The sequence below is a fragment of the Carlito syrichta genome, unplaced genomic scaffold (assembly GCF_000164805.1).
Source record: "Carlito syrichta isolate Samal-C Ts95f unplaced genomic scaffold, Tarsius_syrichta-2.0.1 Scaffold307112, whole genome shotgun sequence".
Taxonomy (NCBI): Eukaryota; Metazoa; Chordata; class Mammalia; order Primates; family Tarsiidae; genus Carlito; species Carlito syrichta.
In genome coordinates this window covers 471,239-486,587 of record NW_007251208.1, presented here as the reverse complement: position 1 = coordinate 486,587, position 15,349 = coordinate 471,239, and the positions used below count along the sequence as shown (strand labels likewise).

The 15,349-nt window shown below is 34.5% G+C and overlaps 1 protein-coding gene across 14 annotated transcripts in view; it reads right to left on the bottom strand.

Moving 5' to 3' along the window:
• Positions 1 to 15,349, bottom strand: part of CADPS2 (calcium dependent secretion activator 2) — a 589,108-nt gene that overhangs the window by 169,816 nt on the left and 403,943 nt on the right. For 8 of the 14 annotated variants that reach the window (XM_021715434.1, XM_008063869.1, XM_021715433.1 and 5 more), the window contains exons 10-12: positions 12,935 to 13,043; positions 11,667 to 11,867; positions 4,326 to 4,334 (exon numbers count right to left, since the gene is read on the bottom strand). In XM_021715434.1, the coding sequence (XP_021571109.1) occupies positions 4,326 to 4,334; positions 11,667 to 11,867; positions 12,935 to 13,043 (319 nt within the window). Of the gene's footprint in view, positions 1 to 4,325; positions 4,335 to 11,657; positions 11,868 to 12,934; positions 13,044 to 15,349 lie in introns of all 14 variants that reach the window. The other 6 variants (XM_021715437.1, XM_008063868.2, XM_008063872.2 and 3 more) reach the window with 2 other exon arrangements.

The following is a 15,349-nucleotide window of genomic DNA, read 5'->3' as shown; positions in this document are numbered from 1 at the left end:
AAACATCTGCTGAATTTTATTTCTTATCTCTTTCACAAGAGAAGGTCATAACAAGCAGTTAAAAATAATGCTCATTGATGGCTTCTTTGTTGAGAACAGGATAGCAATAAATTTTAGACAAAAACGATACATAATTCTTCTTTTACTATAGACATTTGTAGAAGCATTTTAAAAATAATGGGCATACAATCTTAAGTAAAATATATGTTTCTAAAAAAAGTTGATAGTTGATTTCTATAATTAAATCATATTTCTAATAAATGTACAATGCATTATCCTCATGAAATACAACTCTAAACCATGTATTTACTAAGGTAACAAGCCTTTACAAATCACACACATGAATGGAAAAATTTCTTTTCCAACAATTACAATGATAGCAACACCTCAATTTAAATCACAAATATAGACCCTATACTGACATTGAGAAAACAAGCAAACAAGTCTACTAAAAGTTTTATTAAAAAAGAAAACCTGCAATCCCTTCAGGTATAAAATTGTATGAAAGCAAAGTATATGTTCTTAGGGATTATCCTATTTTTAAAACACAGGGGCTGTAAAGACCAAGCATTTCTACTTCTTTCTATGTCAGACAAGCACAATTTAACACATTTTAAGCAAAAATACTTTATCACATGTCACTATACTCTTAAGGTCTATGAATTTATGAAGAAATAAAATAAACTAAAAGTGCAACAATTTTTATCTCCCTGTGTAAAAGCTTTTTTAGGGGTCCCGTACTTCAGGAAAACTTTATCTTCAAAAGCAGGCAATTGGTTTTAGTTTACTGGCCCCCAAGCCCTTGTTTTAAACAAAAATTTATGCCAGTGCTTATAACATACTAAAAAATAAAATGCATGGCAACAATAGCATCAAAGCCAGGAAGGGAGAAATAGATGTATATATTGAATGCTTATTTTTCTAATATAATAATTTTTGTGTATATATTTAAGGTTTACAACATGATGTTATGATATACTTACACAGTAGACAGTAAAATAGTGACTATAGAGAAGCAAATGAACATATGTATCATCCCACATAGTTTTTTGAGATAAGAACAGCTAAAAATCTACTTATTTCACAAAAATTGCAATATAAGATGATTTTATGGACTCTAGTCCTCGTGCTGTGCCTCTCATCTCTGGACTTCCTCATCCTACATATCTGCAACTGTGCAAACTTTGGCATATGTCTCCCCTTCTCCTCCCTCTAACTTCTCTCATGGCCTAAAGTAAAACAGGGAATCAAAAATCATCAGAGCATTATCTAGTTTCTTATTTCTATAAAAGCATATTTTCATATAGCTTTCTCCAGTCTTAACATATCTGTATTTTACTCTTGGGAGACAAGAGCCATCATCTGAATCAGCTGGAAAACATGTTTTCAGTCAAAAATATCACCAAATCCAAGGCTTTAAAACTAGGTTACACTGGATTACTTTCAATTAATAGTTATTATAACACACATTTATGGTGACTAATTTACAACAAAGAAAATTATTCATGGTGCTATTCAAATGTTCTCTGATAATAGCAAATATCAGTTTGTCTTCTAAAGCAATATAAAAATTATCAAAAAACCCAACAAGATATGAGTTTAAACAATATACAGCAAAATCATCATACATTGTGATGATTAACCTATGGTCTAACTACAGAGGCCAGACATGATAATTGAGGCTGCTGGCGGAGTTTCTATGGCAACAATTGGATATATGCTCCAGCATCTTTAGGTGGTGCTATCACCAGGTGTGCTAACACTAGATGGAATAAAACTCAAATTGAGAAAGATTATTATTTGCTATAGATTTAAGACGTTATAGAGGTTTTATTCAAATGAAGTCTAAAACTTCAAATTTATCATTAGGAAAATAGTTGGAGGTTAAGAGAAATAGTAAGTATGCTAAGAGTATTGATTTAAACAGTCAACACTGACTTGAAAATAGCACAGAAAATAATGTGAGGATTATCAGTGAGCTGGTAGACCCTATTGGGGTGGGGGAGGCCCCTAAGTGCTTGAGAATCCAAATACTGGGAAAGCCATCAATGTTAGAAAGGTGAGACAGAACACATTCACTGCAATATTTCTTCTTCCTTTGTAACAAATTCTCATGTTGCTGCATGTTTTACTTCTCCTGGTGTTGTGAGAAAAATGATAGATGCAAAAGGGAAAAGAAAAGGGAAGGGGGCACTGAAGAAGAAAAGGGGGCCACTCATGAGCATTCTGAGGTCACTGAGGTGTCTGGGACCGAGGCTCACATATCAAAAGGACAAAGAGGGTATTGCTTGTCAAGAGCTGGTCTCTTCCACAAGATATTGAGCTGAACTCAGCAGCAAATGAACCTTTTGAAATACAATACAAGGTTGGGCACGGTGGCTCAAGCCTGTAATCCCAGCACTTTGGAAGACTGAAGTGAGAGAATTGCCTGAGCTCAGGGGTTTGAGACCAGCCTGGGCAACTTGGTGAGACCTCGTCTCTACAATAAATCAAAAAATAAGCTGGGCGTGACAGGGCGCACCTGTAGTTCCAGCTACTTGGAAGGCTGAGGAAGAAGGATTGCCTGAGCCCAGTAGCAGCCATGAGTGTTGCCACTGCACTCCAGCCTGGACAACAAAGTGAGAATCCGACACAAAAAAACAAAGAAAAAGAAAAAAAGAAATATAATACAATTTATTGCTTGCTGTTTAAAATTGCCCTATGTTTAGTAGTTTGCCAGTAGCTGCATTTACCATTACTCATACCTGGTTATTCATTTCTTTTAGTTGAAAGAAATGAATAACTTTCTTTTATAGGAAGTTAAAAGGCACAGAGAAGTAGGTCCTACTTCTCTTTTTATACTACCTGTGTGGCCTTTATTAGGATGAGATTACTATTTTAAAATTTTACATAGATCAGCCTGAATAGTATGTTCATTTTTTTATGCATGCATGTTTTCTGCCAAAGACCAAACAGTAATGGTTGGTAGATATCTTATTTAGGGTTTTGTTCACACCTCTTTTATGGACATAAATAATTGCTTAGCTCCTTTTGGTTAAATTGATTAAAAACTGATATGTGGATTAATACATCTTGCTTTCTGCAGCAAATAAAATGTAATACTTTCACATGATGGCCAACACATAGAGATTTGGAATTACAAATAAGAAAAGTAAAGCAGTATTGAACATTTATTAGAAATAATGTTTCATGTAAAGTAAGACAAATGCTTCCTTATGAAGTATGAAATGTAACATATTAGATTGATCAGGAAAATAAGTTCACAAAATTAAATGTAAGTTTATATTCCAACTTAAGTATTTAAAAATATTTAGCTTAAAAATAAAAAAGACATACTTTTCTGGTTCATTTTGACATTAATTTATTATCGGAATTCAACTACTACTATGTTATACTGTATTATGTGACATGCACATTATCAATATGTCACATATATGACAGAGATCATGAAAACCAGGGTGTTTGCAAAATATCATATTTTGGTTGGAGAGTAAAGAAGAATAATTTAACCAAAGAATGTCTGTCCCTCTGGCAGAGGCAGAACATTACGTTTAAAGTGGATAGGCTGCTCCGCAGCATAACCCCTACCCCTTCAGCCCACACCATTCCCTTAGAATTTGGATATATCCTGAGAGTCAAAGAAAAAGGGAGGAAAAAGATTAGCTTATTAGAGAAATCTACAAATACACATTATTTATAGCCTAAAAAATAAGGTTGATTTCTAATAACTTAGCTTTTATACATTTATTCTTTTGCTTAGTTATTAGTACACTTAGTTTTAAAAAATAAGTTTTTTAGTTGTAAAATACATACTTCGAAGAAAATTCAGAAAATAGAAAAATTAAAATACCAAGTATGGTATCTCTGGTGGGTCAGGGTCAGTATTCTCATTCTGAGGAAGTGGACAATTTTCTCTCTTCCTGCTTTTCTTTTTCTTTATCTTTTAGTTTTTTAACAAACCTCAAACTCATCCACTGTGAATGTAATTCTATCTATACTTTTGTTTTTTAAACCAGGGTTTTTTATTTCTTAGTGAAAATAATATCACATGTATAATTTAGTATTTTCCACTTAACATATTAACTATTTTGTTGCATGTTATTCTACCACCTTCATAGCCATTCTCTTTGTGCCTGTGTGAATAGTAGATATCAGGTGTTTCAACTCTTTTGTAGTGGTAAATAGACATTTTTGTTTTATAAGTGGTAAAGCCAACCCAACTATTCTGAGTTTGGCTAGAAAGTAGGAGAGTAACACTGTAAACAAAACCATGATATAATTTAACATTTTAGTACATTTAATTTAAAAACCATGGAAATACTTACCTTTACCAGCTGTAGGTCAGCAAAGAAATGAGAACAAAGAATATTCAAATGCTTTAGGAACATATATATCAATGTAACTAGACATTTTAATTTTTACATAATTTTTCAATTTCTACTCATAATTTTAAAAGCTGTTCTAAAAGGTGATCAGGAAAGAAGAAAAAAAAAGAAATATAAGGGAAGAAATACTATGGGTAAAACTACTCTCTGGAGCAATTCAATGACATCTCTCTGATAGGTCAGGGTCAGTATTCCCATTCTGATGAAGTAGAACATTTTATTTCTTTTTGCCTTTCTTTTCTTTATTTTTTTATTTTTAAGAAAGACAAAACAGCAGGGGTATGCTCTGATTAAAAATTTTACTAGCCCCATGGAATACAAGACAGCTGTTAACACAATTTAGTTTGGTTTTTTAGTTATAACAAGTTCCTCTAACCTGATCAACCCTGCATTGACAATACATTGTTATTAATAGTAGAAAGGTTTTGTTACCAACAGATTATATGGATATATGAATTAACTACTTATTTTGAACCTGTTTTCATTCATTCTGTATTGTCTAGCCATTGTTGTAATGTTCTAGGCTAGTGGCTCCAACCACTTTTCTTTTTCTTTTCTTTCTTTCTTTTTTTTTTTTTGAGTTGGAGCCTCACTCCTTCGCCCAGGCTGGAATGTAATGGCATGCATGCTCACGGCCACCCCAGCGTCGACCTTCTGGGTTCCAGCGATCCTTCTGCCTCAGCCTTCCGAGTAGCCAGAACTACAGGCACACGCCACCATGCCCGGCTATTTTTAATTTTATTGTAGAGATGAGGTCTCGTCAAGTTTCCCAGGCTGGTCTCGAACCCGCAGATTCAGGTAATCCACTCGCCTTGTCCTCCCAAAGTGCTGGGATTACAGGCTGAACCACCGAGCCAGACCTCCAACCACTTTTCTTGTCACCATATGCAAGAGATGCTATCTGTGTGCTTAGCACGTTCCTCGAGCATTCCTTGTAGGGGCTGATTCTTCCCCAACTTTAACCCTGCCCTCTAGAACATTTGGCAATGTCTGAAGTCATTCTGGTTGTTAGCCCTGGTGGTGGGATGGTAAGGGGGATTATTGACACATCTACTGAACATCTAGTGGGCAGAGGCCAGGGTAATGCACAGGAAAGTCTCTTACTCAGCCTCCTGCCTGAAAAAGACTTTCCTAGCCCAAAATATCAATAGAGGTTGGAAAATCCTGCTTTAACTTATGAAAAAACTAATCATTCTATCATTCTGCTTCTGGTCAAGATGGCATAATTGAGAACAGATTTACACTCCTTTCTGAAATGACTAAAAATTTGGGGCAAAAAATTACAAAATGGTTCTCAAAACACTGTACTTTGGGCAACACAGGGAAAGTGATTCCTGAGAGACAGGAAATAAACAGACGAGTCTTATAGTCACCCCAGGATACTACCAGGATAGACTCTAGGCTGTGGTACAGGGAACAGGAAGCCAGGAAAAGCCTAGTGGTTTTGAGTAGAGAAGATGGAGTTGAGAAGATGTAGCTGACAGTTCAGAAGACCACGGTGACTAGAGTTTCTAGGGAAAAGTACTAGAGAGAAGAGAACTGCACAGAGAACTCTCCAAATCTGCAGAGGGACTCTCCCAAGGGTTCAGCTGACTACTGATCAGCTCATGCGTGCATGGAAACTCCTTGAGGCCAGGGAAATAACCAGTTTAAGGATTGGACGGAACAGTGCTCCAACCTCTCACAGGCTAGAATGGCACTTATTCCCAACAGCAAGAATATAAAACCTCATAATTCTCAGGTTACCAGTTAGAGTATTAAGAAAGACCTTGGTCCAGAAGTGAAGAAAATTAATTCTAGACTAAACACAGCTTGGTGTCATCTAATAAAACTTACAGCAAACTCTGAAAGGATTGAATTGTTTCCAAGTATAATGACATAACTGTGTCTCAGAAGAAAGCTCAAGAACATTTTCGTGAAAAAATGACACCATGGCACATCATAATCAAATCACTCAAACAGAGTGTTAAAGAGAAAATCTTTAACGCAAATAGAAAACACACACACACACACACACACACACACACACACACACACACGCACACACACGCACACACACGTTACTTATAGAGAAACAAACCAAGTAACAGCACATTTCTCACTGGAAATATACATGCAAGCTAGAAAAAAGTGGAACAAAATCTTTAAAATACTAAAAGAAAAGTATCTTTCAAAATGAACGTAAAATAAAGACTTTTTCACATATATAAAAGCTGAAGTAATTCATCACTAAGCAGAACTGCACTACAAGAAAAGTCAAAGGAAATCCTTCAAGAAGTAAAATTGCTATACAATAAAAAGCACTGGAAATGGTAAATGCATAGATAAATACATAAAATTTTCTCTCACTATTTACATTTTAAAAAGATAACTGATTGTTTAAGACAATAACAACAACAATAATAATGTATTGTGGGATTTGTAACATTTAGAGGCAAAATATATGACAAATATAATACAAAAGCCAGAAGGGGAAAAATGAGAGTTTTCTATTCTAAGGTTCATATACTATACATGAAATTGTATAGTAGCCCTAGAAGATAGACTGTTATAAGTTTAAAGTACATATTTTAAATTCAAAAGTAATCACAAAGATAATAAAACAAGCAATTGGACTGAAATAAAACTACTATTTATAATAACACCAAATATGAAATACCAACAGAAAAAATCTGTCGAGATGTACCAGATCTGCTCACTGAAAACTGCAAACATCCCAAAGAGAAATTAAAGATAATTTAAATGAGTGAATTGATAAACTGTATTCATGGACTGGAAGATTCAATATTGGTTAAGATGTCAACTTTCAAAGTTTTCCAAAGACTGACCTATAGACTCAAGGCATTCATTCCCAATGAAAATCCCTACAAGAAATGTCAAATGTTTAAAAAAATTTACACTGTACTCCATAAACACACATAATTATTACCAATTAAAAGTAAATAGATTTATTTTAAAAATTCATGGGAAAATGCAGATGACATAGAATAACCAAAACACCTTTGTACAAGAAAAACTGGTTTGGAGGAATAGCACTATCTGATTCTAAGATTTACAAAATGACAGAAATCAAGATAGTATGGTAATAATATCAAGACAAACAAACTGATCAAAAGAAAAGAAAGGAGAACCCAGAAATATACTCATGTGCAGTCAGTTGATTTTTGACAATGTGCAGGGATAATTCAGTGAAAGAGTCTTTTCAGCTATTTGTACTAGAACAACTGGATATCCATATGTTATCCATAAACATTCATGAATCCTTTCATTGATATACAAATATTAACACAAAATGGCTGTAAAATATAAAATCCAAATCTATAGCATTTCCAGAAAAGGGCATGGAAGAAAATCTTTGTGATCTTGATAAGGCAAAGATCTTTTAGTTATAATGCCAAATGCATAACCTTTAGAAATGGATACGCCTTTAGAATAAAATAAAATAAAGTAAATGGATAAAATGTTTATCTTCAGGTAACCTCTTAGGTCCCCTCCCACTGTGGGAGCTTTTTTGTCTTCTTGATAAGTCCTGCTTTCTAAAAAAAAAAAAGTTTATCTTCAAAATTAAGAACTTATTCTCTTTGAAAGAGAATATTAAAAGATATAAAAAGACAAGCCACAGATTAGGAGAAAAGATTGCATATCACATATTTGATAAGTATCTTTTATACAGACTATACAGGCATACCTAACTTTTTGTGTTTCCCAGAGGTGGGTGTTTTTCATGAATCAAACATTTTGGCAAACTAACATCATGCAAGTCTGTCGGTGTCATTTTTCTAATAGCACATGCTCATTCCATGTCTCTGTCACATTTTTGTAATTCTTGTAATATTTCAAATTTTTTCATTATTATTATATCTATTATGGTGATGTGATCAGTGATCTTTGATACTGCTATTGTTAACTGTTTTGGGGTGCAATGAATTGTACTGATATAAAACAGTAAACAACTGATAAATACTGTGTATGTTTTAATAGCTCCACCCACTAGACTGTCCCCCCATCTCTCCCTCTTTCCTAGGACCTCCCTATTTCTTGAGACAAATAATTTTGAAATTTGGCCAATTAATGGACTCGAATTGTCCAAGTGAAAGGAAGAGTCACAGGTCTCTCACTTTAAATCAAAGCTGCAAATGATGAAGCTTGGTGACTACGGCATTTTGAAAGCCAAGATAGGCTGAAAGCTAGGCCTCTTGCACCAAAGTGCTTCATCAGTGTTCACATGTGCTACATCAAAGTGCTTCATCAGTGAACACATGAGTAATAAGAAAGTAAACAGGAGAGAAAGTAAAATTATTGTTGATATTGAGACAGTTCTAGTGGTCTGGATAGAAGATCAAACCAGCTACATTTCTTTAAACCAAAGACTAATCCAGAGCAAGCCCCTACCTCTCTTCAATTCTATGAAGGTTCAGAGAGGCGAGGAAGCTACAGAAGGAAAGTTTGAGGTTTGTAGAGATTGGCTCACAAGGTTTAAGAAAAGAATCCATCTCTATAAAGTTCACTTGCAAGGTGAAGCCACAAGTGCTGATGCAGACCCTGCAGCAAGTTATCCAGAAGATATAGCAAAGATCATTGATGAAGGTGGCTTTATTAAACAACAGATTTTTCATGTAGACGAAACAACCTTCTATTGGGAGAATATGCCATCTAGGACTTTCATAGCTAAAGAGGAGAAGTAAATGACTGACTTCAAAGGACACACTCTTTTGTTTGTGGTTAATGCAGCTGGTGACTTTAAGGTGAAGTCAGTGTTCAGTTACTCTTCCAAAAATTCTAGGGCCCTTAAGAGCTATGCTAAATCTACCTATCCTGTGCTCTATAATTGAAACAACAAAGCTTAGCTAACAGCACATCTGTTTACAGTATGGCTTATTGAATATTTTAAGCCCATGTATGAGGCCTACTGCTCAGACAAAAAAAATTTATTTCAAAGAAATAAAATGTACAATAGATTAAGTAAAATGAGATAGAAGTACACCATTACACTGTATGCAACAATCAGAAGAATGAGGTTAGATGCACGCATACACATATGGGCAAATTATAAAAACACAGAGCTGAGTGAAAAATGTAAAACTGAGTAAGACAAATAATACACTACCATTTATGTAGTTTGACACTAAATGCACACATACAAAATACAATATTGCAAGATGACAAAGGAAGTTCACATTAAATGCTGTAGAATTGTAGCTCACAGGGAAAGGGTCAGAGATTGGCCTATGGAAATGGCAGACAATGAAGCTGTAAAAATATGGTTTTATATATCAGGAATCAAAACCAAGAGGAACAAAAAAAACATAGATCAGTCAGATGGAGGAAAGTGCTTTTGGAAAGAGATCCGACTAGAGTTTATTCAGTGGTGGGGGTGGACAACCAAAAAAAGTTAGAAGAAAAAAAGTTCTGGAGGAATGCTAAAGGAGTCTTGTGCTTTGATGCCCGATGCAGGCACAGCCCAGGAAGACTTATTCGACCTGGCACTTTAACTAGAAAAGAAGCAAGAGGAGAAGTCAATGACTGACTTCAAAGGACCACACTCTTTTGTTAGTGGCTAATGCAGCTGGTGACTGGGTTAAAATAGAAATGCCTGCGTGCCCAGTGCATTGCTGGAGAATATCCATCAAGTTACTATGCACCACTTACTGTGGCCAGAACCCACTAAACATGATAAAAGGGGTTCAAAGATGGCTGGAGTTGAGACAAGGAGGACACAGACTATGTGGACCTCATTGCCAAATGTCATGAGCAATGCATACTAGCATACAATTAATGGAACCAAGAAGCAGATTATGCCCTAGGCCACCATGGACTAGATGCTACAAGTCAATGATATCACAATCTTATGTAATCCCTCTGGAACTTAATTTACTCTGGGCGATATGGAAGAAGGAGAGTCTAGAATTAATTGGATTTAAATCTGTGACTCAGTTGTTTTGATGAGTTTAAGTTTTTTTGCAACATGAGGAATGAGGATTTAAGATATGTTCAATTGTACAGAAATAAAGTCATACTTCTGCACACCCTAGTTCTGATGGAAAATTCTTATCTGCTGTACCATACTCTATGTGTATTACCAGTGGGTGAGATGAAGGTTAAAAAAAGAGTTAAATTTTTAAATAAAGTGAAAATATACACCTTAATATGCTTTGTTTATTTTATCTTTAAAGATGATAATGCTGTCAATTTTTTTTTATTTATAAAGAAAAGAAGTTTATTTGGCTCACAGTTCTGCAATGCTGCCAATTTTAAAGTAAGAATAAATAAGAAATTTTCAATAAATTTAACAAGTTTCAATACATAATATTCCTAAATAGTTTTCACTGTAATTTTAAAAATGTGCCCAAATTAATTAAGGTAACCTGTGAAAGAAGGTTACCTATGAATTAAGGTAACCTGTGAAGAAAAAACTCATATTCTATCTTTAATTATTTAAAGTGCGTTTGTTTAAGATGCCCAGAGGTGATACTGAAGGGTATCTAAAAAGAAAAAAGAGTAGTTATTTAATGCATAAAAAGTAGAAGAAGAAAATAATGCATGTCAAGATGTTATTTCCTTGGAGAAGAATCTTGAGAATACAAAGGCACAGTATGAGCGTAAAGTTAAAGAAAAACATTTATTACAGGTGAAACCAGAGAAGCTAAAACATTTGATTTAGTGATTATTAAAGCTATGTTTCTACCATCATTACATAATTTATATTAATCATCAGTAAATTAAAATGAAAAATATGGTTCTTAATTTTTTAAATTAGCATACAAAAATGACATGTTTTTAAGGCTTTTGGAAAAAGAATGTTGGCTTTATGATTTATTCTTTGTATTATTTTATGCAGGAAAAAAAGGCCCATGATCCTTCTGGGTTATTAAGAACAATTGTAGAAAGTGATAGTTCATCGCTGTGGTACTGTGGAATCCTATCAATGCACTTTGGATTTTGCAATACTTTCCCCATTTCCTTAGGAGACCTAAGTCAAAATTACAATAAAAATGAATTTTCCTTGAGAAGTTTTGGAGAATTTGCTTATGTGCTCTTGAAATTCCCAGAAATACCCCAATGCCTGTCAAATTCATAATTAGAAACCACAAGTACCATTTATTCCAGATTTGTGTGAATAATTAGATAACAGATTCTATGACTACTAATATGAAGTATTTTTATTTAATTAGGAATCAGTTAATGATGTAAACTATAATGCTGAACAAATTTGCCTCTGACAATTTTATATCTTATTAAGGTTATTAATTGATAATCAAATTATTTTTTAACAAAACTTACAAAGCTGAGCATCTGTATGGAGAGTTCCTCCTTTAGGATTCAGCTTCTGGGTTTGAATGGCAGGAACTGGTTTATATGATTGACCTGTGGCTCTGTACATGGCTTGAACCCATAATATTCTGTCCTGTTCATCATCACTGGCAAATATTACAGTATCTCCTTCTTTAACAGCATTAAAGAACATATTACCACCTTGAAGACCTGTGGAGGAAGAAAGACATCATTAAAAATGTACAGGATTGGCAGATTTTAGTCTCACTCAATAACTGATCTCATGAAAAGGAATGGACTTGATATTAGCAGCTTAATCCTTTAAATATTTTTTAATTTAGGATCAAATCCACAATGTAAGGTATGAAGGGAAACAATAACAAGAAAGATTAAGGCTTTATATTGCTTTGGGAATTAAAAAATAACTCAGGGAAAAATAACAGTCTGTGACACAGTAACATTCTGCAAGACATATAAACATACCCCATAGAAATGCATAGCATAATCTGGGATTTCATAACTGAGAAGAAAGTCTTATCTGTTGGCATATTTACCATTCTATATGCAGGAGATATAGCTAATGTGATTAGCAAAAGAAAAAAAAAGTAGGGCAAAAATGGTAGTTAACATTGTGTGGCATTTTATCTTTTGTAAAATTTGTTTACAGAGATGATAACATTTTGCATTTCTAAGTGACCAATTAGTGACTATGTTCACAGATTTCTATTTCTTAATCTCTATTCATTAAATTTTAATCTCTATATTTATTACTATCTACATTTCTTGATCTTAAATATTAATGTCATTGTTATCTGTATATTTATTTATTCATTCACTTACTATGTTTTAGAGACCAGGTGTCTAGTACTGTTTCTAGTTTTAATATGAAGGAAGAGAGAGAACTACAAGAATGTGTTTGGGGGAAGAAAATTAGTAGGTATAATATATAATAATTCATTTGCCATTTCTTCCCCTATTTCTGCTGTAATTTTTGCTTTCCAGTAAAGAAGTTTTTATAAATATTGTTGATTTTCTCATATTGTTCTATTACAAATTTTTTACACATTGTAACCTTGTACTAAAATGACAGAGATAATGAATTATGGCTAAAAATAAAAGCCCTCAAAAAATATAACCTAAATCTCATAAAATCTTGCCCAGGTATATAAGTGAAATACCCACCCCAGTGGAGTTTGAACTATAGAACAAACACAGGACAGTTATAAGAATTTTGTGCAAACATGCATGGCAAGGAAGGTGATCCAATTTAGAATTACCTGGGTGGGGATCTGTATAATCCACCGTGTATCCTTCAAGCTGCATTAATTCTTGTGGTTCAGACTTTTTTTCTCTGTAACTGCACATAGCAAAGGTGTATTGGCTGACCTGATGAAGAAAACAAAGTTTGCAAGTTGGTCCCATTAAATCTATCAAATTTAACTTACAGTTTTTTCTTTATCAGAAGATTCTTTCAAGTAAAATACAATGTAATTTGCATACAAATTGTTAAACTCTTTCAAAACCTAACTCAGAGACTGAAGAACTTTCCCTTGTCAAGCTGCCTCCATTAGGTCTTCCAGGCCGATGACCCATCATTTCCCAAGTCAAAAATGATTCAGTAGCCAAGCTTCTCCGACACACTAATAGAGGCACCATGAATAAGTATACATAAGTATTCGTGTTAATAAGCTTGAGTTGTCAGGATAAATACAGACAAATAAGTTTCTTTTACTTCAGGCTTTCAGGTTGCAAATCTCTAAGAGTGAGAAATATTCCTAATTTACATAACCATAGGATCAAATTTTCAAGCATACTTATTTCAAGACTTTTAACCAAAGTGAAAAAAAAACAATCTAAATGAAAATTAAGAATTTATTGCCCGCATAACTGAACCAAACCGGAAAGGGCCAGAGTAGTGTAAGTTTTAGGCAGCCAGTGACCACACCTCCAAGATCTGCTCTGCTCTCAATGCTTCTCTTTTGGATTGGCCACATTTTGTGTGCTAAAGTCTCTCTGCCAACAATTCTTTTTTTTTTTTTTTTTTGTATTTTTCAACTTTTTTTTTATTATGGACAATTTCTGACTATAGGGCAATTAAGCTAGAAATGTATAATAAAATAGTAACTTAAATATCTTTAAAAATTGGATTTAGAGTCTATAATATTCAGTGATCTATCACAGAAAAAAATAACAGAGTTCCATATGTTCTCACCCACAAGCAGACCCTGACCATTTACCATAATATTATTATTATTATTTTATTTTTTTATCAATATTTTTTATTATGATAGTGTGGGGTACAGTTAAGGGTTAGGTATACAAATACGTTTTGTTCAGGCACCCTGTTGATAAGAGGTGTTTCCCTGACCCCAGAGGTGATTCCCTACCGTTAATCCCATCTCCCTCCCCCCCACCATAGTTTCCCACTACTGTCAGTCATTTTCTTATAGTATTACATTGGATGTTCAAGGTCCATTATATGAGTGAGAACATGTGTAACTCGGATCTTTGTTTCTGTGAGAGGTCACTCAGTATTATAGACTCTAGTTCCATCCAGGTTGCTGAGAAATTCATGATTTTATTCCTTTTTATGGCTACGTAGTATTCCATCGTGTATATGTACCACATTTTTTAATCCAGTCCTCTTTTGATGGGCAGCATGGTTGGTTCCAGGTTCTTGCTATTGTGAACAATGCTGTGATAAACATACGTGTGCAGGTATCTTTTTTATAAAGTGATTTGAGTTCTTCAGGATATATTCCCAGTAGGGGGATTGTGGAGTCATATGGGAGGTTGATATTTAGAGCTTTTAGGAATCGCCACACTGCTTTCCACAGAGGTTGCACTAGTTTACACTCCCACCAACAGTGTAGCAGTGTTCCCTTTTCTCCATACCCTCTCCAGCAGCTGTTACTTTTTGAGTTGTTGATAACTGTCATTCTGACTGGAGTTAGGTGGTATCTCAAGTGTGGTTTTGATTTGCATCTCCCTGATGATTAGTGAGGTTGAACATTTCTTCATGTGTCTGTTGGCTGCTCGGATGTCTTCCTTTGTGAAGTGTCTGCCCATATCTTTTGCCCATTTTATAATGGGGTTGTTTGTTTTTTTCTTTTCAGCACATTTAAGTTCCTTGTAGATCCAAGACGTTAAGCCTTTGTCAGACCTGGTGTTGGCAAATCCTTTTTCCCAGTCTGTAGGCTGTCTCCCTGCTCTCTTGATTGTTTCTTTGGCTATGCAGAAGCTTGTCAGTTTAATAAGGTTCCACTTGTCTATCTTCTCTCTTATGACCTGTGGATTTCAGGTTTTGTTCAGGAATTGGATGCCAGTTCCAATTTCCATGAGGATATGTCCTTCATTTTCTAAGGTTTTTATTGTTTGGGGTTTTACATTTAGGTCTCTGATCCATTTAGTTAACCTTTGTGCATGGGGATAGATAGGGGTCCTGTTTCAATCTTCTGCATGTGGTCAGCCAGTTTTCCCAGCACCATTTACTGAATAGGTTTCTCCTCTTCCCAGTGGTAGGTGGTGGAGGCTTTGTCAAAGATGAGTTGGCTGAGAAATCGAGGTTTTGCTTCTGGAATCTCAATTCTATTCCATTGATCTATATGCCTGTTCCTATACCAATACCAAGCTGTTTTGATGATTGTAGCTTTATAGTAGAGTTTGAAGTCTGGTAATGTGATACCCCCTGC